Source organism: Balaenoptera acutorostrata, chromosome 6 (genome assembly GCF_949987535.1).
Source record: "Balaenoptera acutorostrata chromosome 6, mBalAcu1.1, whole genome shotgun sequence".
NCBI lineage: Eukaryota > Metazoa > Chordata > Mammalia > Artiodactyla > Balaenopteridae > Balaenoptera > Balaenoptera acutorostrata.
In genome coordinates, this window is record NC_080069.1 from 76197059 (window position 1) to 76224783 (window position 27725).

At 40.7% G+C, this 27725-nt stretch overlaps 1 protein-coding gene across 11 annotated transcripts in view; it reads right to left on the reverse strand.

The window, feature by feature from the left end:
- Nucleotides 1–27725, reverse strand: part of TRPM3 (transient receptor potential cation channel subfamily M member 3) — a 526465-nt gene that overhangs the window by 71167 nt on the left and 427573 nt on the right. For 7 of the 11 annotated variants that reach the window (XM_028166549.2, XM_007182256.2, XM_028166546.2 and 4 more), the window contains 8 exons: nt 24290–24340; nt 17042–17077; nt 16743–16883; nt 15554–15583; nt 14475–14764; nt 13597–13825; nt 11258–11425; nt 6409–6549 (listed from right to left, as the gene is read on the reverse strand). In XM_028166549.2, coding sequence (XP_028022350.1) covers nt 6409–6549; nt 11258–11425; nt 13597–13825; nt 14475–14764; nt 15554–15583; nt 16743–16883; nt 17042–17077; nt 24290–24340 — 1086 coding nt within the window. The remainder of the gene's footprint in view (nt 1–6408; nt 6550–11257; nt 11426–13596; nt 13826–14474; nt 14765–15553; nt 15584–16742; nt 16884–17041; nt 17078–24289; nt 24341–27725) is intronic. The other 4 variants (XM_007182257.2, XM_028166547.2, XM_007182255.2 and 1 more) reach the window with 1 other exon arrangement.

Consider the following 27725-nt stretch of genomic DNA (forward strand, 5'->3'; position numbering starts at 1 on the left):
CTGCGTCCCAGTACTTTGCTTGTACCTATGTGTCATGATGCACCATTTTGTTTTGCAATTCCCCGTTTCTCGTATTTTCTTGGCTAAACATGGAACCTCTTCTCTCAGGGGCTGCTCTTGCTCATGCATGAGTCTTGGGTCCTTGAACTAGGACAGCACAGTGAATTTTTGCCTAACGAATACCAGGTAGATTAAATGTCTGTAAGAAGGAAAGGCAGACACATGCTATACGTGTAAATTGGTCAAACCGACATAAATAATAGCCCGGAATTTCTTGGAGCCCCACTTTAATTCTCTTCTATGTTAATGTCTTCTTTTTTTCTCCTATCTTAATGTGCTTGGTTTGGCGGTGCCCTGGGAAGGTTTTACCTCTTACCCCAGGCACTGCTTTCCTGCCCTATCCAAGCTGGGATATTCCTTCCTGGTTTCTGCTTCTTTGAACAAAGCAAGAGAAGACAAGCAATTTATAGGAAAGAATGAGTCTGTGAGGCCTACTGTGGCTTGGAGTAAGGTTTAATCCTCACGAGGCACTAGCACTGGAGGTTGAGCCCTGATGGAACTAGCTGAGTTGCTGGGTGTCCCAGGAAAATTCCTCAGGCTTCAGGTTTGGTGAATGTCACTGGATGACTCAGGTATGTCTAGATGAGTGAAGTATAGGAGGGCTAGTGAGGTTCTTACATAAGGGGCTGAGGAGCCTCTGGAGAAAAAAACTCATCCTAGGGGCAACGGCATAGAAGTTAAGCCTTTTCTAGGCAAGGCTTCAGGTCGAGTAAGGTACCTGCTGCCTTTAGGGGCCTCAGGGGCTGTGAATAGGAACTAAGAGTGAATATATTGAAATCTGCACTCTTTGGAGCTTAGGTAGAAAAGAATAGGATACGGTGTGGGCAAAAGGATTGAGACCTTGAGAATTTTGGAGATACCGCATGATTCCGGAGCCCTGGAGGCAGCTTAGAAGGTGGAGAAAGATGCAGCCTGGCTGGGAGACAGGGGAACGGGCAGCCCTGCAGAGCTAGAGAAATGCTGCTTTCTCTGCTAACAGACCTCTTTCCTTCCCTTTTTCTTTTTTCTTCCCCTTTTTTTCCTTTTTCCCCTTCTTTTCTTTTTCTCTCCGTGTTTTTTTCATCCCCCTTTTCTTTTCTACTCTCCTTCCTGTTTTATTCCCTTTTCCTTTTTACTTTTTATCCTCTCCCCTTTTCTTTTTACCCTCCCCTTTTCCTTTTTTCCTCCCCATTTCCTTTTTTCTTCCTTTTTCTTCCCCCCTTTTTTTCCTCCCTTTCCTTTTTTATCCCTTTTCTTTTTTCTCACCCTCTTTTTTATCCTCCCCCCTTTCCTTTTTTTTTTCTTATTTCTTCCCCCTTTTCCTTTTTCCCCCCTTCCTTCTCATTTAAAAAATAAATGAATACATAGGCCCTTAATATGAGTCAAAGGTACTTTCTGAGACCCTATTACATTGACGGATTTACAGACATGGTGATATAACGTCTCATCTCTTGAAGGGTGGGCATATGTCAGAGTTGAATGAGATCACGTATGAAAGTGAGAGGGCAGCTGCATAGATGCTGGAGGATCAGCAGGCCTCCTCCTCCTGCGAGATTCGCTTTGGTATACGCCCCGCCCAAGGACCACCATTTATAACCATGCCTCAGTTCCTACCCCACCCCCTTCGGGATCATTAGCACGTTGTGAAAAACCTCACCTGAAAAGAGTCTACTCAACGTGAAATCGTGTAGGATGGTGTTTAGAGTGTAATTTGTTTCATATGGTTCCTGTTTACCATTATACACTGGCATCCACTCTCTAGTCCCTGTGAGTTCTGTATTTTACAAAACACAAGGAAAGGACTTCAGTGGATAAACGGTGAAATATGCTCTTAGCCTCCTTCTGACCTGAAATCCTTCTCTCTTTCTAGTTGCTTCCTTCTCCTTGTTGGACCAAATTCCACTGCTTCTGGTGGGCCTTGTTAACTGCCCAGGTTTTGTCATTTTACTCAGTTCATTACAAAACATTCCAAAGCATTATCTTCTCTTGTCACAGGTAGGCCCAGTGACACACACACAATTCTTCCAGAACCTCTTCCTTTTAGTACTTAAATAACTCCTTCAATCTGCCTCTCTCCTCTGAACACAGGTCTAATGTACTTGTTTGGCAGAAGGACTAGTGTTTGGTGGAAGGAATACAGACGCAAAGTCAGTGAAACTTGGATTTAAATCCTGGCTCAAGTACATCCCAGCTGTATCTTTTTGTGTAAAATCACTTCGCCTGCCTGGGCCTCCCTTCTGTGAAATGGAGATGTTTGCTATCGACCCTGTAGAGCTTTCAGAAGGATGGGGGAGGGGAATATGCATCTACCTCCTGATACAGTATAGAGGCCCAATGAACGGTGACTGATATTATTATACACCTCTTTCTTCAAGAAACTTCTACGCCTCTCGCCTCCTCTTATCTCAGTCCTTCCTTCCTTTTTACCCCCCTTAACTACTCATACCTCTCTTCTTTTTTTTTCTTTTTTAAATTGACCTCATGGCTTATGCTTCCTCCACGACCATTCTTTTTAGCTCCTGCCTATTTTTTAAATCAGTTACTCTACAATGCTTTTCTTTCCATAAACAAGCTACAATATAATATTTTGGGACAACTCTCAAAATACGGACTTCCAAAATAGGGCTTTAAACATGTTTCAGTGGTACAACAGAGGACTGGATGCTGCCTTGGAAGAAACCTATCTTAGAACTCGCTAACATTCATGGGGCCTTGCTGCAGATGACCCTAACGTGACATGCTTTAATGTGTGTGTGTGTGAATATATATTCACATATATACACACACATATATATTCTGTAAGCTTTAACAAGCTGTGTGTAGAATAACATAGCTTTGAAAAGAAACAGAACCTTGTGATTCTTAAGTTAGTGGGAATCCTATAAGAATTTGTATTTTATTTGCTTATATATTTTTATAAATTTACCATTAACCAAGGTGCATGACTCCTAAAGTATGAAATGCAAGCACCAAAGCCTGCTGAAGCTGCCTGGGGATCCCTGGTGGGCCCTGGCCATTCCTCGCTTCTTCCCAGGCCTTTTCCTACTGCCACTAGAGCGTGGAGGGGCCCATCGTGTCAGCAGAGGAAGGAGTCTGTTCCTGCTGGAGAAGCCCGGAGCACACCCGGTGCCCTCTGACCCGGCACCACTTTGCACCTTGAACTGGCATCCTCTCCAGCTGGGCACTTGAAACAGGCTCTCAGCACAAACTGGTCTGGGAGCCAGTTGGATCCCTGCCTCCTTTCTTCTTGGAACAGAAGAGGACTCAACCTGCTCCTCTGGAAACTTGCTAAGATATGGAAGTGAGGTTATGTGGAAGTGAGGTGTGTCCTACCTTTCAGAACCTTGGGAGTGTAGAAGGGGATACTTTGGGAAATCAGGGTGGGAACTACTCTTACAGAAAAAAACACAACCAAAAGCAAATGGGCCCTTTGATCTAAAGCTGCATTTTATTGTTAAGCATCTCTGGGGACTTTAAAGATTGACACTCCGCATCTCCATTTACTTCTTGGAGGCTTTGTCAGTACATATGGATTTCTGAAAATCATTGTGGAAACACAGTCAGACATGACTGGAGCATCCAGTCTGATGGGTCTGTGGAGGGTAACCCAGTCAGCCATGCAGAAGGGAGCTGGACACGTTGGCCCCACTTCTCAAAGGGACAGCCTCACAACCTGCAGTATATGGTACAAGAAAAGCAGTATGCCCCAAGCTTCCCAGACCACAAGACTCACCTGGGAAGCTTGTTAAACACAACTGCTCGGGCTCCTCCCTGGAGATTTCATTTAGTGGGTCTGTGATGGGGCCAGGAATTTGCATTTCTAACACAATCCCTTATCATCATGGAAGTTTTGGAAATACCAGGCTGAAAATTCAGCCCTTTGTCTAGGGCAGTGGTTCTCATCCCTGGCTACTCATTACAACCACTTGGGAGCTTTGAAATATCCTGATGTCCTGGCTGTGCCCCAGAACAATGTCAAAAGAATCTCCGGGAAAAGAACCCAGGCATCTTTTTAAGTAGATAAACATATAGATTAAATAGAACTCAGTTGTTTTTTTTTTTAAGCACTCCAGGTGATTCTAATGCGTAGCCAAGGCTCAGAACCACTGGCCAAGGCATTTGTGATTTAAAAACATTCTTGGCTAACAAACTGCCTCAACTAAGTAAATGGGGACTAGAGGAATCAAGGAAGTAAAATTAATACTGAACTCAGAAAAAGAAAAAAAGAGATGCCTTGGAAGGATAAGAGAAGCTAGTATTCTATTTGTAAAGGTGATAGATAATTCTTGATACTACTACTGGTTTCTTTCATGCTCTAGATCAGGAGTCTGTAAACATTTTCTGTAAAGGACCAGATAATTTTTAAGGCTTTGTGGGCCAGATGGTCTCTATCGCAAGTAATCAACTCAACAGTTGTAGCACAAAAGCACCCAGACTGTAGGTAAATGAATGAGTTTGGCTGTATTCCAGTAAAACTTTATTTATGGACACATGAATTACATGTGAATTTCATGTAATTTTCACGTGTCACAAATTAGTCTTCAGTAGATTTTATTTCAACTCTTTAAAAATGTAAAAAACATTCTTAGCTCACAGGCCACAATAATGGGCAGCGGGCTGGGTCTGGCCTGTGAGCTTTAGCTTGCCTCGCTCCGTCCTAGACAATTAAAGCAGTGTAATATAAGAGAAAGGTAGGTATTCAGTAAATGATAGTTTATCATTATTGACTGGGTGGATGAATAAAACACTGACCGTTGCTCTGCAATGGGACCAGCCTAGGAATAACAACAGTTACATTTATATTGTGCTTACGTGTTCCAGGCCCTGTTCTAAGTGCTTTATATATTTCAACACATTTAATCTTTACCAAACCTTATAAAGTAGGTACCATTACTATCCCCATCTTAAGAAAACTGGGAACGTAGTGCTAAAGTAACTTGCTTAAGGTCACAGCATAATAAAGAGGCCCAGACAGGATTTCTACTTAGGCTGTCTGACTCCAAAGTCCATGTTTGCCACCACTCCGTTGTTTTCTGCAAGGTAAAAATAGTGTATATCTGCATGCAATAGATAAATAGAAATGATTTCTGTATGCCTTAGTTATTTTTTGGGGGGGGGGAAGGATTTTTTTTAATGTTAATAAATTTAAACTTTAAATTTAAATTTTTACCTCACTAAAAAAGTCATATTTGTATTTTAATAATTTCCCATCCTCTTTGAAGAACAAACTTTAAAGTAGTGGTTTTCAGCTTGTGGCAGTTTTACCCCACAAGGAGACATGTGGCAATGTCTGGAGACATTTTGGTTGTCCTACTTGGGGGCTGGACACTGCTACTGGCGTCTAGTGGACAGAGGCCGGGGATGCTGCTGCGCATGGACAGCCCTCCTCAACAAAGAATCATTCCGCCCCACATGTCAGGAGTGCTGAGGTTGGGAAAGCCTGGCTGAAAGCCAGTGTTGAGTGTTAGCATACAGGACCACACAAAAAGGACCTCATCTGGTCATTTGTGTCATCTCGGCCTCAGACTCAGACTATCCTGTTGCTGACTCAAGTGACTGGGGTGGAGCTGGTTGTGAAAAAGGCCAAAAATACAGATGCACTATCTTTCATCTGGCACAGCTCCACCGTTGGCTGGAGAGCAGCAGAGACGACCTGGGTCAAAGCTCACCTTAAGCTTAAAATATCATGAAAAACAGGGGCAGACAGGCCATTTCTCCCATATGAGGAGGCTATTTCAGGGATAATCTTTTATCTTGTGGGCAGAAAATATTTGCAGGGTGTGCTTACTGGACAGTATTTGCTGTGATTGTAGGTTGCTTTGCATGTTTTTTGCTGCTTTGGTTAGCATGTTGTTTAACCGTGTCAGAGCAAGAAAGGTTGTTTGATGACATACCGGATTGGGAGTAATTACACACTTCTGATCCCCATCTTTTGTGGTTTTCCTTCTAACACTCTGCTCAGCCCTTACCCACCAAATGTCCCCCCAAACCCAGGACTGGTGTCTAAAATGGGCAACTCTGATCCATTGCTCGTCCATCCAGAACAGGAAGCGTTTTGTAGAAGGACCTCTATTTCCCTTCTAGACTAGACTCATATTCATCTCACCTCTATTTCTGCTAGTTCTCACTTTTACCATTTCCTTTATTTTCTGCAAGGAGGAGAAATGTAGAAGCTGTGGAAGCTGCCTCACAAACTCCACAAATCTTGCAAAGCTATAGGAAAAAGCAAGGTCATAGAGCCATTATTCCTGCCTGTATGGTCTTTATATAATGACTTGTAGAAGAAACCACCCAGGTGTGTGAGAAACTGACATTGGCTCTTTGTGGCCTTTTCTCCTTTAAGAAAAGGAGAAAAGGAAAGATGCTTACAGTGTAGAACCAGAACTTCACAATGGGTGCGTTGTAGAATTCATAGATTTTTCGGCCCAGGGGGATTAACCGGTGTCTGCTCTGAACCTCCTCTTCATCCTTCTTCCTGGAGGACTCCCCGTTGTTTCGTCCCAACATTGCCTACAGTGGAAGAGAACCGATACCATCACAGCAGGGTTCTGCAGAACATGTTTCAACATGTATCTCATTTTATAGATGGGGAAAGTGTGTTCATAGAACCTAAGAGCTTTGTTCAGGGCCCCCAGAGATTTAGAGATTGTGCCTTCCCTAAGTGTGCATTTGCATTATACATAGAATCTATGTACCCTTTCCCTGGGATGAAAGGCCTTAGGGATATTTCTTGACCATTCTCTTCTCTTCCAGCCTGGAACCTCTGGAAGATGAGCTGTTGGAAGATACCCAGAGTTCTGAGAGAAAGAGCGTAACCTGGAGAGGCCAGGAATCTGTCATTCCTCCCAACCCCTCTCTCCCTTTATATATCGTGAAACAGGCAGGTCTGGGTTCTCTACTCATGCTAACGACTCTTAAGTCAAGGGTAAATTGGACTAGTAATACCTTATTTATCCAAAGGTGTTGAATATTCAAGAGGTTAAGTTATCTGTAGTGCCTGAACTTAGGAATATCTACCCAACTCTTAGGCATATGCCTCGGTTCCCCGATTTCAAACCCTGTAAAGCCTGAATTACTGCTGGTGCTAGTTTGGTGATTCCTGGGCACACGGCCTTCCTCTGCATGGCAGAGTCAACCAGATGGGACTGGAAGTCAGGCCTGACCAGAAAAGGCCCTCATCTCCCAAGTTGCTGCAGATCTCCTTAAGAATTCACTATTTCCTCCTCATTTCTGACAGGAGAAGCGGCAACAACAATTAAACATCACAAAAAAGGCAGAACTTGAGAAAAAGCGGACATACTCAGAAAGGGACTGGGTCCTACCCTGGACACTTAGAATCTGTGGCACCTTGGGCAACTCTTTTAACCTCTCTGAGACTTAGTTTCTTTAACTGTAAAATAAGTAATAGCACCTGATAGAGGGTTGGTTTACAAATCAATCGGCATCTGGAACGTAATAAGTGCTCGGTAAAGATGAGCTGCTCTTTAAAGTGAACTAAGACTTTCTTGGATACTCGTGACTGAAATGATCTAGTTGGGCTCTCTCACAAGAAAAAAAGAAGTGTGATATTAGGCACCTATTACAGCATAATTTCTTGGCTTTAATTCTTTCCATATTGTTCTAAGCAAGGTTAGTTTTACAATGTTTGGGAAATGAAATTTTTATTAAGTGTGAGAACAGGGTAAAACCTTATAACTACTGAAGACAGACAAGGATTTGGGGGAAGAAAAAGTATAGGAATATGGGTTTAAAGTTGAAGATCTAATTACCAAAATAATTTACCTTGAAGTTGATAACAGAGACAACCACTAGATAATTCTGGTTTCAAACTACCTTACCCACAATATAGATATATTAGTTTCAACTATTTTTGTCATTGCCTCAAATATCCACTTTACTCAAATATGTAACAATCACAAATGATTTACCTGTAACCATTGGATTTCGGGAAAGGGTAACTTCCATTCCTTTATGGACTCTCTGGCTGGAAAAGTACCTTGAACTAATGAATAGGTAAGATTCCATACTATGGCCTATCTAAGAATTTATTTTGATCAGTGAGCTGAGTCAATCTTTGTGATGGATATAGCACACTAGACAGCAATAGGGTTCTATAAATATCGACCATCGACCTCAGGAAACTCTGAAGTTCATGATATTTATCTTCTATAATTTATAATATATGTAACATAATTATCCTACTTCTATTCTGCTTATTTATATGCTCAATAATACAAGACCATTTGGATACACAATTAGATGAGAGTAAAGGCAGCTTGGAGGGTTTTAGGCATCTTGGAGAATGGCATCTTGGGGTAACCTCTAGGAATGGTGGCTTTCCCAACAGAGTTGTAACAATGCCCTGGGTCTGTGGATGTGTTGAGGCTTTATTAGGCAAAATTCAAGACACTTACCTAGCAAGGCAGGTAAAACAAAGGGAAAAACAGAACAATCTATTTTGCCTTTATTGTTCAAAAATATTTCAAAGTGAGTGCATTTTTAAGAGGCTTGTCTTTCATGGTTTAAGTAAAGCATTTTCGACATTTCATTAATTCCAGCTTAACTTGCTGATTTTGTTGATTTCTCTTCCCAGTAGTCAAACATTTCCTTAGCCTACATTTCTTAAAGCAGATTGTAACAGGGTCAAATACAGACATGACTGCACAATATGGATTTCAGAATCTTTGCTGGCTAGACACAGATGTCAAGTCCGGGAAAGATCCTTTGAGGTGAACTAAGCTATTAAAGGCTACTAAAGTGAAGCAAACTGAGGCTGATGTTTCATGTATAATTTTGGAAGGGCCAAGGGAAAATGTTCCATTCCAAGAGAGGATATACTGATTTAACACAGAAGCTCAAATATCAATGCTATGAAGGGAGTGGAGTTGTCAACAAGCTGCATTCTCCAATCCTGTCTGGGGTGAGCTGAGACCAGTGGTCCAGCAGTAACAGAATTTGTCATTAGGGTCAAAGAAAGTGCCACCTTAAAAACAAGTGCTGTCCAACCCTGACTTTGCCAGCCCATAAGTCCTTTCCTTCCTTTCCTTCTCCCTGCTGTTTCAGCCTGTGGAGAATCAGCTCAGGCAGTAATGCTGTTGTGGTGTCTTCTACTTGGGTTCTCAGTAGACAATGGCAGGGGCTATTCTTTGGGAAGTAGACTTTGCTCTTAGTCCAGAGATGCATCTTTTATTGTGGCTTCTTGAAAGATCAGATCCTCAAAACTCTGGACCGAGCAGGAGAGGCAGCTGCCTCTTTTGTTATCTTCCTTGAGACCCAACCAGAAAGAATACTGCTTTAGCTTCTGGCTACCTTCCTAGGTTCCTTCTTTGAGCCTTCCTAGGATGTACACCAATGTCAAGGCCATGTCATACTTGACACAGGAGGCCCATGCATCCCTATTGGATTCTTTCTACTACGTGGTGGACCAAACCAGCTGAGCTCCTATATTTGAGACTAGGAAGAAATTCTTTGCATCCCTTAGGTTTATCAGGTAAAAGCATGGCCAGTGGAGTCTTCATGCCTGGGTTCTAATCCCGGCTTTGCAACTAATTAGGTGGGTAACCTTGGACCATTTAACCTCTCTTGAGTCTCAGCTTCCTCATCTATAAAATGGTATAACAATAGTATCTACCTTGTGGGCTTGTTGTGAGGATTCCATGAGTAAGTGTACGGTTAAGCATTTAGCACCATTATAGCAATATTAGCAAACATTTACCATGTGCTAGGCACCAGTCTACATTAGTTACATGTACACTTTTTACATAGTTTACATGTACCTGTCAGCTAGTAATACTAATAATGTCATTATTCCCATGTTAGAGGTTAAGAAACTGTGCCCAAGGTTGCACAGCAAGTAGGTGACAGGGCAGGATTCTGGCTCCAGAGCGCACACTCTTTACCCCTCTGCTGAAGCATTCAATAAAGATTTGGTATTACTACTACCAACGTTTCTGCTAATGATCAAAATATCATTTCCTATCCTTGAAGGGGTTCAGAGGCCAAAATTATGGTAAGTTCTTTAGGGAAGACAGTCATTTGATCCTGTCATAGAGGGAAGCCGACTCCTCCACTAATTTATATAAGGATCCTGAAATTGAAAGCAAACATAGGACTTGAACTCAGTGAGTCAAAAGCAATGAATGATTAATCAATCCAAAGAGTGGCCCAATGCATACCCCCTGTTGTACTTGGGGCTGGGAATGTGCCTGCAAATAGATCTTTAGGAAGGACCTACTGAAGGAAATAGTGTTTATCTGGAGGAAAAAAAAATCGCAGGGTGGTCCCACTTAGGATAATAATGCCAAGGCCTTTTGTCACCTGAGCAAAACCAATTTTTTGCTTTTTCCCCAAACAGCTTCTTCTGGCTCATCACGGTAATTGGTCAGGGTGGTGGGGAGGGTGGGGGGTACCCAGGAAGTCCTATGGAGCTGTTGCCTTATGTCTCCAAAGCTCTGAAGCCTTGTTTGTTCCTTTAATAGCATGTGATGTTTTTAGACTTTGGATACAATCCAGTGGTAGTCATGCTGCTCCAGCAGGGGTTGCAGGAAGCTGTCCCATGCCCAGCTGCCCCATTCCCCCTACAGAACAAACCATCCATGCTCTATAATTATACCAGGAAGAGCTAATAAAAGCCTTCCATACAAACCCCCAAATTCAATTAGTGCTGTATTTGTGAGCCTGACCTCGAAGACAGATAAAGGCTTAGCTTCTGATCAGCACAACGGCTCCAGCTCAGTGGAGCCAGCTGCTCCCAAATCAGATTCCCTTTCCTTCTTAGTGTGCTAAGACTGCCACATCACCTGTTGTTTATAAAGTATCGCCTGTTTGGAAAATTCAGGGTGTCTTGCTTCTGAATTTCATTGGGTTGTTGAGTGCCACTTACCCGGCTGAAGGATTAGAATCAGTCCCTTTAGTTATGTTATTTGTGTACAGAGAGGACACTTATTTTTTCTTGGCTGCACCATGCGGCATGTGGGACCTTAGTTCCCTGACCAGGGATCAAACCCGTGCCCCATGCATTGGAAGCACAGAGTCTTAACCACTGGACCGCCAGGGAAGTCCCCGAGAGGACACTTTTATAATAACCTGGTCTCAATACTTAAATGAAAGTACCTGGTGGGAGGCTGACCTCAAGAGTTATTAAATCTTAAGCCATATCCATGGGAGAGGTGGATTAGGGGTTCTCCCCTCTGACAATAACTGCATATTTTTTTCTTACTGTCAATTCCATGTCCTCTTCGTCTTTTTCCTTCGTGGGCTTCTCTGGTTCTTCTTGCTCCTTCTCTTGGAGGTGAATTTCCTGGGCCTGAGTCATATAGGGCATGTCATCTTTGTTCTTGAACTCCAAGCTGAGAATTGAAGGAGGAAGTAGAATTCCCAGAATTACCTAAAGTAATAATAATGATAATAATAATAATCACATTTAAAGGATTAAGATAAGGGTGGTTGCTTAGAATCAGAGAGCCTGGGGGGTGGGGTCTGTGTGTGTGTGATGTGAGGGTGTATGAGTGTTGGCTGTGCCCACAGTGGGGACCTGCATATCTGAGTAACTAAGAACATCCATGGTAAGAGGGTCACTTCTGCCCACGTGACTGGGAACTGTTAACTGTTAACTCACAGTAGCTCAGTCTGATTTTGGAGAAACAAAGCATCTTACCCAAATACATCTTGTCCAATTAACACCTACTTTGCATGAGGGAAACGGAGGAAAAAGATTCTACCCAAGGCAAAAATGGGAAAAAATTCAGATTCCCATTTAGTCACTTGATGGCACTTTGTGAAATCAGTTCATACTTATGTCCATTGGCATTTATTTATTAATATGCCAAGTGGAATTGATTATGTGTCATCTGGTTATCTCCGTAAAAAATACTGTCCTAAGTTGACCTTGAGTAAGTCCATGTAGGAAAATGGTATTCATTTTAGAGCATCCCTCAGCATTTGCTACTATCCAACAGAAACACACACACACACGTGGGCTCTGCATCACTATGAGAATCCCTCTGCACAAATGCCCCAGGAGGCTCTGCATTGTATTTCTCTCATTATAAACCACATGCTTAAATCTCCACGTGATGACACTAAATTCATTGGCTTTTCTCATGAGAGGGCAATAATTTCATTCTCTATTTCCAGGGACCAAGTTTCTGAATGATAATACTGACATCTGATTTGTGTTCCCTAAATCTTCTCTCACCTCTTCCCTCAGTCCTAAAATGGTTCTGTGTACAAGGCTTCTGAATACAACCCTCCCTGAAGAAAGTGTACCAAGGTGAGGGGCTAAGAGAGGCCATGAAGGATAAGTAAAAATGATCCTCAAGTAATGAGGCAGGGACAGCCTGTGCTCGAGTGCCCAGGGACTTGAGAGCAGCTAAGGGAAAGGGGAGAGTGGTGACCCTGACTCAGGGTGCCTGGCAGGCCTGGGAACGCTCAGGTGGCATGCCTGGCAGTCTTCAGGGGACATGACACCCTGTCCTCAGAGCTGAGAGCCAGGCTTGGCATTGTTTGCAGTGTAGTGATGGAATGTCCATGACCCACTTCATGGAACCCTTCTGTGACTCTGGGCCAAGAGCCCACGGAAAGGGTGGAGTCGGGGAGGGTTGCTGGTTCAATCAGGGTGGCCTCAGCAGATTGCTCTGGTCTGGTGGCCCTTTTGTTTTGGGCTGACCTCAGAGTTACCTAGAGCAGGTAGTTCTAGGTAAGTATAAGCCTGGCTGGCTTCAGTTGTAACAGCCACAGACTCTAAACAGATAGAGCATTTAAAAACATTCTTTCCATCTTCCCTTCCCATTTTTTCTGCCTTTTAAAAAATTCTCTCAGTTTAATGTTTTCCTTGTAAAACACTGAAGAAAACAAAAAATCAAAAGCCACTTATTATCCTATTTCTTATACTTTCAACCCCAGGGATAACCACTACAAACAATTTACTGTGTATCCTTTCTATTTTTTTTTTTAAAAAATGAAGTTGTACAAATAGAACTATACATGTACATGCTTTAAAAAAACCAAAGAAATGGACTCAGGCTCTACATATTGGTCTGCAACTTGTTTTCCTTCAATGAAGAATAGATCAGGATTACCTAGCAACATCTTTACATATAAATCTATCTCATTTTTATTTCATTTAAAAAATTTCTAAAGTACAGCTGATAAGAGCCAATGTCTCTTTATGGTGCCAAGGAGGGGCCAAGGCGTTCAGGCTCGCATGGAGGTGAAAGGTTGCCTAAGTTAAGTGTCTCTTGGTGCAGCATGGCTTGTGACAGAGCAAATGATACCTCCTATGGTACCTGTGTGTGACCATCACCTTTGGATCTTCTGAGAATATTACTGTCTAGGCATGCCATCTCTAGAGGTTCTGATTTAGCAGAATTTGGGGTAGGCCCTCGTCTCTGTATTCAAAAAAACAACCCATTATACAGAAGATTCTGATGCACAGTTGGGGCTTAGAACCACCCTCCCGAGTTAAGAGAATGCCTACTACCACTGCAGATTTGGCTTGGAAAGCTCCCACCAGCCCTCTGGTCCTCATAGCCAACAGGGCCTTCTGGACTCACTGACCTTGAGGCCTGAGTTCTTGCGCATCCGGAGCCGACCCATCCACATGTCCGTGAGCAACATCTGGCTGCATGTGTGTGCGATGAAGTCACGGTGCTTGGCGGCTACCGCGAGCTGCAGGCATGTGGCGTTGCTCCAGTTCTTCAGCTCATACGTCAGCAGTTTCATGGCCAGCTGCTCATCCTGCTTGTAGGACTGGTCCAGGAGCTCCACGGCCAGCTGGCCAAAGTCCCTGAATGAGAGAATGTGAGGAACTGTCTTTTGGCCATCTTGGAGACTTAGATGATGAAAGTGGGGACCCACTGGCCAAGCCACAAAGGGTGGTCGCTGAGTGGTCTAGTTGTTCCTTATGGGGTCTAGTCTGTTCATTCATTCATTCAGCCAACACCCAACACCCACTGTGTGCCAGATACCATGTTTAGAACTGGGGGTGTAAGTCAAATGAAGCACAATCCCTGCACTCAAGGCCCCCAGTTCAAGGCATATGGATGCGGAAGGCAGACCCAAAACTCAGAGTGCAGTATGTCTTCTTAAGTGTGACAGACCTCAGTTCCGAACTGGGCCTTGTCAACCACAAGTGTGTGATCTTGGACAGGTTACTTAAATTCTCTGAGTCTCATTTTCTTCAGGTGTAAAGTATGCATCATAAGGGACCTACCTCTTGAGGCAGTTGAGAGGGTGAAATGAAATCTATGTATCTGTATGTACCTCTGTATCTAGCACTGTGCACTGTAAATGTTAACTGTTTGTGTCCACCCTCTGTGTGCACCATTGGGTTGATTCTGTCTCCCCTTGAAGTACTGGATAGCTCAAAAAACCTGTATCTGGGGACCACCTTCGCTTCTCTTCCCCTGACCACGCCATTTGCTAGGCTGTCCAACCTGGAGTTGTGGTTCAGCTCCTGGGAGATGTCATCGACCATGTCGTTCTCAGAAGCCTCGTGGGCCATGGCTTTGCAGAGCTTACAGGCCACCAAGGCCTTGGCCATGGCCTCCTCGCCGTGCTGCCAGAAGAACAGGGCCATCTTCTGCCGCTTCATCAGGACGGCCCACACCATCAGCTCATGAAAAGGGAAAGGGAAGTGGTTGATCTCAGGGTCATCCAAGTCAATGTCCACCTCTTCTTCACGCTTCTTGGTTGTCTTTCGTCCTCGCCTCAAGGGAACATCATCCTGTAATTTTAGGGAAAAAACAGAGAGATGGAGTTAGAAATGAATCCATTCAATTCAGTAAATAGTTCTTGGATGTCTACTACTGGCCCAGCTCTGGGATAGATACAGAAAAAATGAACTATCTTTTCCTAGCTTCTATTCTAAAAGAACTCACAAGCCCCTGCATGCCTAACTTTAAAACAAGTTATAATAAATGCATAAGCACAGTCCTATGGGAACATGTCAGTGTTATACTTTAATTTTAGAACAGTATTTTTTAATGGGCTTTTTTTTTTAACTTTTGTCCATTCTTTTCCTCTACAAGTAGGGTTAGTTGTACCTCATGATGGACAGCACTACCCTTTCTGCTGAAAGGACAAGGACATCCTATACTTGCACTTGGATATACGATAATAACCACATGAACAGAAGATGGGAGACAGATAATCTATCTTGAGTTTCTGAATACTTCATTAGATGCATTTGTGAAGAATTTCTGGTCTTTGGATCTGTTGCCATTTGTAAGCACCCATGAATAGATTTCACTTACTGGAATGTATATGCTTTCTTGGTTTTCAAGTCAGTACTTCAAATAGGATTTATTTTTTTGTTTGCAATGCTAATATAACCCCATGATAGAATTTTCAAAGCTACTGTGACCTGCCCCCTCGACACTGGAAAAAATTTCACCTCCTTATTTTATAAACATGTACTAAGCCCTACCACTGGAATGAACTTATATATATATATTTTGAAATGTTTAATAAAGAGAATAAACAATTGACACTAATAATTTGAGCAAACACTTACCTCCATTCCCAGCAGTTTCAAGGCTTTGGGCTGTTAAAAAAATGTTATGCACAAAGTTAGATCTTTCTTTCTAGAGGTAAGAAAAGAATCCTAATGTATCTTAAACAGGTAATGGAACAAATCTATTGTACCATACAGCATTTATTCATTTCACTAAATAAAATACCACAGGGGAAACTCTTTATAGAAATTCTAAAAGAATTAGGGATTTAGTGATTTTGGTGAATTACAGAAAATTAGGAAACTGGAGAGGCATAATGAGATTGCCCAAGGGTAGAGCCTGCAGGTTTATAATCTCTTTTGTGGACCAAGATTTCTTCCATCATCCTAAAACCATCCCGCTAGGCCGACCTCTCCATGACATCAAGCACTTGAGTGAACAATGAGACATTCAGTCAAACCATGAGATGTTTCCCAAACCTCTGAAAGACCTCTATTATCTGGAGACTTGGGATATTATTCAGAAATACTATATGTTGAGATGCTTCATGCTGGCTATCTCTCTTTGCTGCTGTCCAGTAGAGCAGGGTGAGTGGGACCAGAGGGGCATGTGCGGATGGCAAAAGGCACTCAATGGCATGGAAAGTGTAAGCACACACAGTAGCACCACTGGTGACGCTGGGGATGTGCAAAACAGGCACAGACCAAGACGGAAGAGAAGGCAACTCAGTAAATTATAGAACAAGATGGAACTCATATAGATAAAAAGCTTTGGGGGGGGTCCTCAATAATTTTTAAAGGTATAAATAGATCCCAAGACCAAAAACCTTGAAAACTGATGAGGTAGATAATAAGATTATTTGAATATAATTACTATTCTCTGACCATTAAGGTTCACTTTTTTTAAATGAGAAAAATTACTTTTTTAATATACAAAATGACTTATTTAGAAGTTGAGCATGTCATCTCAATTCATAGCATGTAGAAAAGCTAAAAAAGGTTCACTTTCAATGCCAGTTTCTGGTTTGAATTGGATCTAGTGAGGAAAAGAAAGAAGTGTAACACCCAGTATATTCCTTTTTTTCTTTCTTCTTTTTTAAACAGATTTGATGGCAGAGGGAAGAAGAGGCAGGGCAACTGCCTTGTCATCTGATCTCCCCCTTGGAGATGACAAAGTAGCCACACTCCAAATCTACTTCACACTAGTCCTCCCCGGAGTCCAGGAAATGGAATTTGCTGCCAGCCTCACCCTCTTGGGTCCAAAGAGATTGTGGTAGAGCGTCCGGAAGCGCTTGCGCGTGTAGTTGCAGCGATAAGCCCCTCCCATCAGGTACTCGATCACCAGGCCAATGTCTATCAGGCTGATTCTGTAGTCTGGGGGCAGGTTCCCCTATCAGGGAAGAACGGAACAGACAGACACATCCAAAAGACAGCGTGGTTTACTAGGGATTCTATTCCATGTGTTTTGTAACTATTTTAGAGTAAAATAATAATAATAATAAAAAAAGAAACATATGAATGTATTATTATTCTGGTTAATCAATTCACCTTAAAATAGATCCAACCGAAACCTGGATATTCTCGCTTGGAAAGAAGACATAAGTTAAATAAGAAGATGCAGTAATCGTCGGCAATAACAGAAAATCAAAATATTTATTCAAGTCTTCAGCTGGGGAGAAAAAAACACCAGTGTAGCAGAAAGAAACACAAGGCTAGACATGGCAAATTCTACCACTCCCAGCCACTAGGAACTATGTTCCCCAGATACTCCCCCTGGACCCCCTCGCTGCTCTGCCTCTGACCCAGGCCTGTTACTGTCCTCTTGCTGATCATTTATTTCTTCACACTCACTAAATGAAGACTCCTTCCAGAAGATGATTGTGATTACCAGGGACTGCATCAGGTGAAATATGCTGACAGCTCAAATATCGTTTATACAAAACTTCTATTAAACTTTTTTTAAAAATTGGCACCTTTTTAATAAAAGGAGACCAGGATGGATGTCATGACAAAGCCCTTTATGAATATCCCCTGTGTTTAAAGAGAAAGAGGGGTGAAATAAGAGAAGTTTTATCAACGGAATGTTTATTTTCTCAGAATTAAAGAGGTTTTTCATATTTTCCTTCAGAGAATAGTGCTTCTTAAGGACCTAGAGCTATGGTATAAGTTTAATGTTGTACATATAGATGCAAAAACAAGAGTTTTTATTATTATCTGCTCATTACTGGTTTCTACTTCAAAAGGGAGCTCTATAGGGTCTGAGGAAAATCCTTGTTTTGTTAGGTCCAGGAAGAATTAGTTCTGTTTGTGGGAAATTCTGAGCTCACAGTGAGTTCCAAAGGGTACAACTGATCAAGTCTCACTGTCTGGTTTAGTTCCCTGATGCAGAAGTGTGCTCTATACCATGAATGGCAGGGGTACCACACCGTGTTGGAAGCCTGGCACACTGCATTCTTAGATACATTATGGAGGGGCCTGAGGGCTTTGTCCACTTTGGGGTTTGTCTTTAATGGAGGATCCATCCAGGATGCTGTGTGAGATTCCTGCCACTTCACAGAAGTGGCTCATAACAGTGGTGGTTTTCCAACTTTGTGGCATCTGAACCATCTGAGGAACTTGGTGACAATGCAAAGGTCTGGACCCTATCCTGCTTCGAGTATAAGACTCTATGCACTTTGTGAGCTGTCCAGGTGATTCTGAGGTCTACTAAATAAAGTTCAGGTGGGATTACACAGCAGAATTGGGAAATTCATAGTGTATGAAGGTAATCATTATCACTAGGAAATTAGCTTATGTAGTTTTATTAACTGAAGGTAGGTTTTCAGTTATCCTTATCAGCTTTCCTATGGTCAACAGCAATCACTTGAAAGGGATTCAGGATTACGGGTGGCCCACTGTATCCTGCCATCAAACCTATAACTTCATATTTTTAATTGCTTTATTTATCTTTGTATTCCCAATGTCTGGTGTATGGTAGGCATTCAAGTTTTTTTTTTTTTTTTGGTCAAAAATGTGAATAAGTAAAACACTGAAATTAATCAATGTATTTGGGATCAAGTCTCAGTTTGGGTTTCTTCAGTATTATGTTCTCAGTAACAACTAACTAGTTACAGTTTATGAGTCACTCCTGAGTGGGAAAGTCCCAGCTATCCTCAGGTTATCAAGAAAGACCAATTGTCTGACTTCTTTAAAAGGGAACTTAGAGATTTATTTTAAGGTAGTAACTTTTTATGTATTGTCCTTTCCATAAACATTAAACTGAATCTAAAAATATTACCTGTGCAACACTTCTCCATTATTTTGGGCAGGTTAACAAGACTGCACTTTCTGTATTGTCTGGCTCTTACTGGACAGTTAGGCAAGGCTATTATTTCAAGAGTAGAAGAGCCCCAGAGCTTCTCTGGGCACATCTGGGTCAGCCTCATCTCCTGTGCATTTTGCTCCTACACGGATGACCTCCAGAGGAGGCTCACCCCATCTGGGCTATTTTCCTTGGCACTGTGAAGCTGGCAGGGGAAAGAGCACTGGCTGCGAGTCAGTTGCTCTGGACTCTGTCCATCCTTCACAAATCATCCACTTTCCCTCAAGGCCTCAGTTTTCTTCCCCGTAAAAGGGGCTGAACTCCATGCCCTTTATGGCCTGTAATGCTCAAGTACCAGGTTTCAGAAAAATCCCCAAAAGGTTTATTGTGATGCTACTGAACAACGATCATAGTGGGTCTATGAATTTGTGCCTATTTTTAGTCTTGTAACGATTTTCCAAATTTAAAACGTGGGTAATAGTGAGCCTAACACCTGTATATTTCCTTTTGAGAAACCTATGTGTGAACATCAGTTTGAATTCTAACAAGAAGAACCAATACTGCCTGAAGACCAATATTGAATGGCAATATTTATGCTTTTGAGGTCTCTGTTAAGAGTGGGTTGTCAGGAAAGTGATAATAGTAAAATTCAAAATAAACAAAAATTTTAGAGGGGCAACACTTTTTGCAAATGTTCAGCAAACATTGGCAACATTGTTTTGCAAAATTTTATGCAAATTCATAAAGGGCTGATAGGCTTACATACTACCAAAGAAGGTGCTGGCATCTTCTTTTCCTAGAAATTTCTTATATAAAGCTTGATTATTTTGGAGTGATTTTTGTATGATCTGGTCTGAAGTAGGAGAAAAGATTCTGTGACCATTCTGGGTTACTGAGCTTTGAGTGATGGCCTGAAAGGAACTGGCCTGATTTCTGTTTGACTACAACGGGGGCAATGGTCACCTAACACAAGGCAATGAGGGTTCTCTCTCTGTACTTCAATTCATGCTCTGAAAACAGGCAATGTGGACATAGTTACTTCTAAGGTCCTGTCTGTTTCTAAAGGTCCAGTTGTTTGATCACTACCTGGAAGGCTGCTCTTATTTCTATGCTGCCGGGTCCCTGGGCAAAGACCCCTGTCCAGAGCTTCCAGAGTTGATGCAGTTTCTAATAATCTGCTGGAATTTGGTTAGTAGAGATGGAGGCTTAGAGAAAAGGGAGGGTAAAGGGTTAGACAGGGATGGGCTTGTGCTCATAACATCCACCTCCTTCAAAAAAAAGCAGAGAAAAATGCCCCCTCATATTCCACAGGTAATGTCCAAAAACTTCTGGAGGAGTCTTCCTTTGCTTGGCTCCTTTTCGAACAGGAAGTCAATATACTGGAGTAATATTCATTCTGCCTGCTGTTTCTGTTATTCCCTGCTCCCATTTTTTGGTAATTACTTTGGTAACTGGTAAAGTCTGAACACTTATTTCCCATTTCATGCCTTAACAACACATAGCAAGCCACAGGATTCAAATAATTTGATCCACAGAGTAAAATAGAGAGGCTTGGATCCATGGGTAGGTAAATTTTACAACTTGAAAACATTGTCTCCTTTTTTTTCATGCCATGAGATACTACTCTGAGGCTAAATTTTAATCCATGCCATGCCTAAGGATGTCTTTTAATTAAAAGAATAACTTAAATTCACTTATTAGATCTGCTCTTCTAAATGCACTCTGTTTTTCAGATGTCAGCTCATGATATCACTATCAGATTTCAGCTGTTTAGGAAACTTTTATTTTTTTCTTTGAAACTCATAACAAGCCTTCAAAGAATACTGTTTCCTTCTGATGTATGCAAGGTATAAAATGATAGCTGGTTGTCAGATTTACCAAGGGAGAGTGGGGAAAAGACCAACCTGGTGAAAATTCATGGGAAAAGAGGACATTCCCTCAGTGTTTGGCATGGCAGTAGACTGGGCAACCAATCTTTTAAAAATTAAGAATGCTTTTGCAAATTTGCATGAATTTGGCAGATGGAGTTATGAAAATGTCCTTTCTTTACCCAAAGTGTGTCCGAAATACTTTTTCTTTAAAATTCGGCAAAGCTCTGGGTCTTGATTCCCATATAAATGAATTTTAAGTTATAATAATTTCACCACTACTCTTACATAATACTCAAATATCACCCTTCTTTGGTGGGGAGGGATAATTGAGGCAATCTAAAGTATTAGTACATTTAATTTAAGAAAGAAAAACTACTACTTTAAAACATACAGAGGCACAAATTGAGCAGACAGTTAGCTACTAAAATGGCAAGTTAGATTTCATGGAAAAGCGGACAGACTCAGGCCACTCTGGTTTAATATGAGAGCATTGGTACATCCAATGGATTTATGCACGAGAAAGGTTCAGGGAACTGGGTTGGGTGATATTTTAAATTTCTGATTGATACTAACTCTACCTCATTGCTCCTAGATTTCTCCCTTGATATAAATAATTTAAGATTTTGAAACTAGCTTGGGAGTAATTCTCCACGTTCAGTTCTGTTGGTTTCAAAGGATAGTTGGACTTGGAGATATGCTGGTTAACTTAATGATGGTCTGATAATTCCTAAATGCATTCTCTGGGTTCATAAGAGTTATTTACATTTTATTTTACAGACATATTATCAAACACTACGTTTAACGTCCCGAACTGTGTTTCTAATTTTTGAACAGCATTCATTTCACACTAGGGCTTATCACTTACTGATTAACTTTTGTCATAGATTAAATCAATTAATATGTACATAAAGTCCTATAATCATAAAGCACAAAGCACATGCTAATTATTATGTTCCTTAATTCTGAAAACTGTTTAAACTGCCCAAGATTTTCTTAGCATTTTAAACCTAGTTTTTGTAGATTTTGTATATCTTATTGGCATAAATTGATGGAAGTCATCTGGAACCATCTGAGGAAGATGTTTACCAATATTAATTTCTCTCTCATTCACTTCTTAAAAAAACACAAACAAAAAAACCTAATTTTTAGCTACTTTCATCCATAAAACATAGACACTTACAGCTCCTTTGGCTACCACTGTTATTCTTTCTTGCTCTCCAATAGTCAGACACTCACCTTTATCATAGAAATAAATGGAGTCTGCATTTCCTGCCCCTATTTCTTCCCAAGGGAAGAAACTAAACATAGGCTTTTGTTTCTCCCAACCATACTGGCAGTCTCTTTTCTCAAGAAAAAGGATAAATTTTTCCTAAGCCATTTCAGTACTATCCTGAGTGATTTCTTATTTTTTTCCCGTTACTAAATTAGTAAGTAAATGAATCCTTATATAACTATATTCTTGCTCTGGTATTTGGATCACACTTGAAAGAAAAATAAAACTGCTCCTAACTGATAGTCCTCCCAAATTCTTACCATCCTGTCCTTTCTTGTTAGTCTATATTATTTTTGAGGTATACCTTTAGCTAAGAAGTTAAAGAAAACCCTACCTTAAAAATACTCTACATGCCTTCCACTAAATGTAAGCAAATGTAAGAGGCAGCTAATGGAACTTCAGAAAAAAGAAAATGATATGCAAAGCAAAGTCCTATGAGGAAGAGAACCTATTAGGAGGGATTTCAATCATTTATATTCATTAAAATCTAACTGCAAAAATCTCTTTGAAAATCAGGCAAGACATTGAGAAACTTGGTGATGGAGGTAGATGAGTGACTTTATATGAAGGCTTGGCCTGCCCAGTGGCTGGGACTAAGGGAAAAGGCACACAGCTGTCTCTTCAGAAAGCCTCATAATTCCTTCAGTGACACAGACTAGATTAAGGTGAGGGGGATATTTTACTTATTATTTTAGAAAAACTCAAAACATTTTGAGTTTTGAACATGAGCAACAAGTACCTTGGCAAAGAATACATGCTGGGTGTGTACATCTAATCTTCTGAGATACTTCTGTTTAGTTTCCAGGCAATTTTATGCCAAGATAAATTAAACAAAATAGGAAGACTTGAGGAAAAGAGAAATGGGTTTGTTGAGGGCAGGTATGTTTATGGCTTGAAATGAGGCAGACCATGGAAAGGTGTGATCTTGGTAAAATATACAGATGGCATAGCATCTATTTCCCTTGCTTTGAAAGAACTACAGGCTTCACTCACTCACACGGATGAGAAATTTTTCAGTAAGGTTGTGTAGAGATGGGAGTAAAGTTCCCAAGGGCCTACAGAAAGAGGTTTTTTAGTACTCTTTACTCATTATCAGCAAAGGTCCAGCTGGTTAATAGGTACATTATAATCAGTCCCAGGGCCTTTGATTGGCCTTTCGAAGGAAAAATTAGTAAGTGGCTACAGGACACCTAAAGGGTAGTTCTAGCCTATGACTTCCTATGAGATGAAGGAATGGCAATCTACTTTTTACCTCACTTTGTAGCTTTCTCCGAGTATGTCCTATGGACTTTGGCAAAGAATTGCTACCAACTGGTAGGTGGGTATACCTGTGTATGTATGTGCGTGTGTACGTGTGTATGTGGTAGGGGAAGTGCCACCATTTAATTTATCCTTTGGTGTTAAAACATCACTTTCTGGGAACCCTGCCAAGGGTTCAGAACTGAAGCTACCTCAGAAAGAGATTGTATGGGGCAGAACAAGCATTTGGTTAAGATTAAATGTAACCTCCCTGTGCCTCATTTTTCTTATCTATAAATGGGAATAACACTATATAGTAAAAAAAAATAATAACTCTACTTCATATATTTGTTGTGAAGATGAAATGAGCTAAGACACATAGAAGGATTAGTGTCACATACCTTGTCATCACAAAATCCTAGGTACCATTACTTATGATTATGATTATTAAAGGATTTGAGTTCTAAATCTAGCTCCTTACTAACCACTCAATACAGTTCTCACCTTGTGTTTCAACCTCCTCATTTTTAAATTGGGCATAAATCTACTAGATCCAAACCAACTGGCTTTTTCCCCCATCAAATTTGATGATGTGAAAAAATATATTGGAGAAAATAAAGTGTTAGCAGAATGGAATGTATATATATGTTGTAGTCTCTGTTTCTCTGAGACTTTTTGAGCTACACTTACTATATGCTCTGTGTCATGCTAGATGTGGCAGTGACACACTGTATCAGGAGCTAGTAAATAAATATACCTTTCATGGTCAGTTGGATAGCATGGAAACGAGTTCCCCAAATAGTGAGGAGCACATGGAAAAATACAGGTAATGGCATAAATCCACACGGCATGGGGGGAAAGCCTAGGGTTCCACTATCCGAAAGCATTATGTCCAATGAAAGCATCTAAAACCATGGAGACTGGCGATAAAACCGCAGCTGCATCGTAAGCAGAGATGTCAAAGTTAAAAGACATACACGCACACTGTGTCCTGAAATGAGGGCGTCTGGCAGGGACAGGAATACTCTGGCAGCTCATGCAAAACAGGCACTTTCTAATCACAGGAAGCAGTCAAGACAGGGCCTCCGACCTGCAGTCGAGAGGGTTCTTACCTTTTTGACATCCCTGACCAAGTGGTACAATGTGTTTGAGGGCCCATGTCTCTGAAAACAATAAAGAAGAATCAAATGGTTTTGCTAGTCAGGGGCTCTCATTGGCAAGGCAACAAGGATCTGGAAGGAAGGGTTCTGGCTGGCGGAGGGGAAGTTCATTAAGATGAACCTTGTTCTAGTTGCTCAGTTGTACCTGTCTTTTCTAAACAAATACAGTGGCAGGTTTTTGGATTGTGGCTCCTCAAGAAAAACCATTTGAGGTTCTAGATTCAAACTTTGCAAAGGAGGCCATCAACTCTGTTGACAGTTGGGCCAAAACATCATTCAAGAGGCTAGTTGTGCAGCAGGGGGAGACAAAAGGGCCAGTTTACTGCATTAGAACTACAATTTGGCACACTGCCAATCGCAACTTGTTTATTACCCATAATGAATGAGAAACTGGCTAAAGCAGGGTTTGGCAGACTTTTTCTGTAAATAGCCAGATGGTTAATATCTTAGACTTTGTGGGCCATACAGTCTTCATCGCAACTGTTCAACTCTGCCATTGTGCAAAAGATCCTTACCTTTGCTTAAGGTAAGAATAAAGTGAAGTGGTTTGCCATTCTCTTGTCTTTCAGGAATAGGAATATCAGATGAAACACAGGATGCCTAGTTAAATCTGAATTCCAGACAGCCAATGAATAACTTCTTTTTTTGTTTTAGTTTTTATTCATTTTATTAATTCTTAATGTTGAACTTTTTTTTTGTCATAATGATGGCCTTTTTTTTTTTTTTTTAATCTGTTTTTATTTTTGGCTGTGTTGGGTCTTTGTTGCTGTGTGCAGGCTTTCTCTAGTTTCAGCGAGCGGGGGCTACTCTTTGTTGTGGTGCACGGGCTTCTCATTGTCATGGCTTCTCTTGTTGCAGAGCACGGGCTCTAGGCGCACCAGCTTCAGTACTTGTGGCACGCGGGTTCTAGAGCGCAGGCTCAGTAATTGTGGTGCACGGGCTTAGTTGCTCCGCGGCATGTGGGATCTTCCCGGGCCAGGGATCAAACCCCTGTCCCCTGAGTTGGCAGGCGGATTCTTAACCACTGCGCCACCAGGGAAGCCCTGATGGCCTATTTTGTATTTCTTTTTAGTATTCATGTATTTTTTATGTATCAAATTAAAAGTTTTAAATGTAACTATATCTCTTAATCTTTTGATTTACAGCTTCTTTTGTTTTTATGTTTCCTCATCTTTTTTAAATTGAGGTATAACTGACATATTTTAGTTCCAGGTGTACAACATAGTGATTCGATATTTGTATATATGGCAAAATGATCATAACAATAAGTCTATTTAATATCTGTCACCATACATAGTTCCTAGATTTTTTTCTTGTTATAAGGACCTTAAAGATCTACTCTCTTAGCAACTTTCAAATATGCAATACAATATTATTAGCTATAGTCACTGTGCTGTATATTACATCCTCATGACATTTATTTTATAAATAAATTTGGAATTTTGTACATTTTGACCAATAACAATGAATAATTTTGAGTATAAGTATGTCTTGTGCAATATTTGAGACATACTAAAAATTATTTGCTCTTTATGTGAAATTCAAACCTAACTGGGAATTCTGTATTTTTGTTTGCTAAATCTGGTGACTGTATTGGAAGATCCTGAACAGTGATGGCAAATCCTTAAGCACTGCTGGAACAAATTCAAGTATTCAAGACAATCCCTGTGTACCACCTCAACCACTGGCCCCTTCAGGCGGACATACTCATCAGAACTCTTTTTCCACTGAGGGATGCAGTATTGTGTCGGGATTAAACATGCAAACTCTGGAGTCAGAATGCCTGGCTCCAAACCTGACCCTGCTGCTTACCAGCTATGACCATGGGCAAGCTGCTTAACCGTGACTCAGTCTTATTATCTATAAAATGAGGATAATACTACCACTTATCTGGTAGGGCTGTTGTGAGGATTAAATGATGAAATGTTTATAAAACTATTAAAATAGTGCTTAGAAAATGTTAGCTATTCTTATCACTGAGGCCATTCACTGTTCCATAATCCTTTTCAAGAGAGTACTCTAGGGAATGTTGATTAGACTTGACTGGAGTGATGAAATCTATTGGCCTTTCTTGATCTATAACTTTCCTACTTACTTCTTTCCAATCATTGGAATAAGTCACTCTACTCCCTTGATTCTCTAATTTATATGAAGGTCATTCAACTCTGTGTTTTTCATTTATTTATTTTACTGAAAACCCCATTATTATTTTTTCCCCAGTTTTATTGAGATAAAATTGACATGTAACATTGTGTAAGTTTAAGGCGTACAATGTGATGATTTGATGCTCATATATATTGTGAAATGTCTACCATAATAAGGTTAGTTAACATATCCTTCACCTCACTTAATAATCATTTTGTTGTTGTTATGGTGAGAACATTAAAGCTCTGATCTCATAGTAACTTGCAAGTATACAATATAGTACTGTTAACTACAGTCACAATGCTGTACATTAGATCCCTGAAACATATTCATCTTATAACTGAAAGTTTGTATCCTTTGGCCAACATCTCCTCATTTCCCCCGCCCCTCGGCCCCAATTTTTTGGAGGAACCTCCATATTGTTTCCTATATTTTGTTCTCTTGTCTAATATTAGTTAACTGTATATGCATGAGTTTATTGCTGGGCTCTTGATTCTGTTCCATTGGTCTATGTGTCTGTTTTTATGCTGATACCATACTATTTCGATTACTGTATCTTTGTGATATAGTTTGAAATCAAGAAGTGTGATGTCTCCACCTTTGTTCTTCTTTCTCATGACTTCTTTGGTTATTCAGGGTCTTTTGTGGTTCCATGCAAATTGTAGGAATGTTTTTTTCTATTTCTGTGAAAAATGCCATCAGAATTGCATTGAATCTATAGATGGTTTTGGGTAGCATGAACATTTTAACAATATTAACACTTCCAGTTCATGAACATGAGATATCTTTCCATTTATTTGTGCCTTCTTCAATTTCTTTTATCAATGTCATAGTTTTTGATATATGATAAAAGATCTTTCACTTCTTTGGTTAAGTTTATTCCTAAGTATTTTATTGTTTTTGATGCTATTGTAAATGGAATTGTTTTCTTTATTTCTTTTTCAGATAATTCATTGTTAGCATACATAAATGCAATTGATTTTTGTATGTTGCCTCTGTATACTGAAACTTACCGAATTTATTAGTTCTAATAGTTTTTTTGGTGGAGTCGTTAGGATTTTCTGTATACAAGATGCTGTTATCAGCAAACAGACAATTTTCTTTCTTCCTTTTCAATTTGGATAAAAAATTTTTATTTCTTTTCCTCCTTTATTTTTGGCCTAATTTCTCTGGCTACGACTTCCAGTACCATGTTGAATAGGAGTGGTAAGAGTGGGCACAATTTTCTTGCTCCTGATCTCAG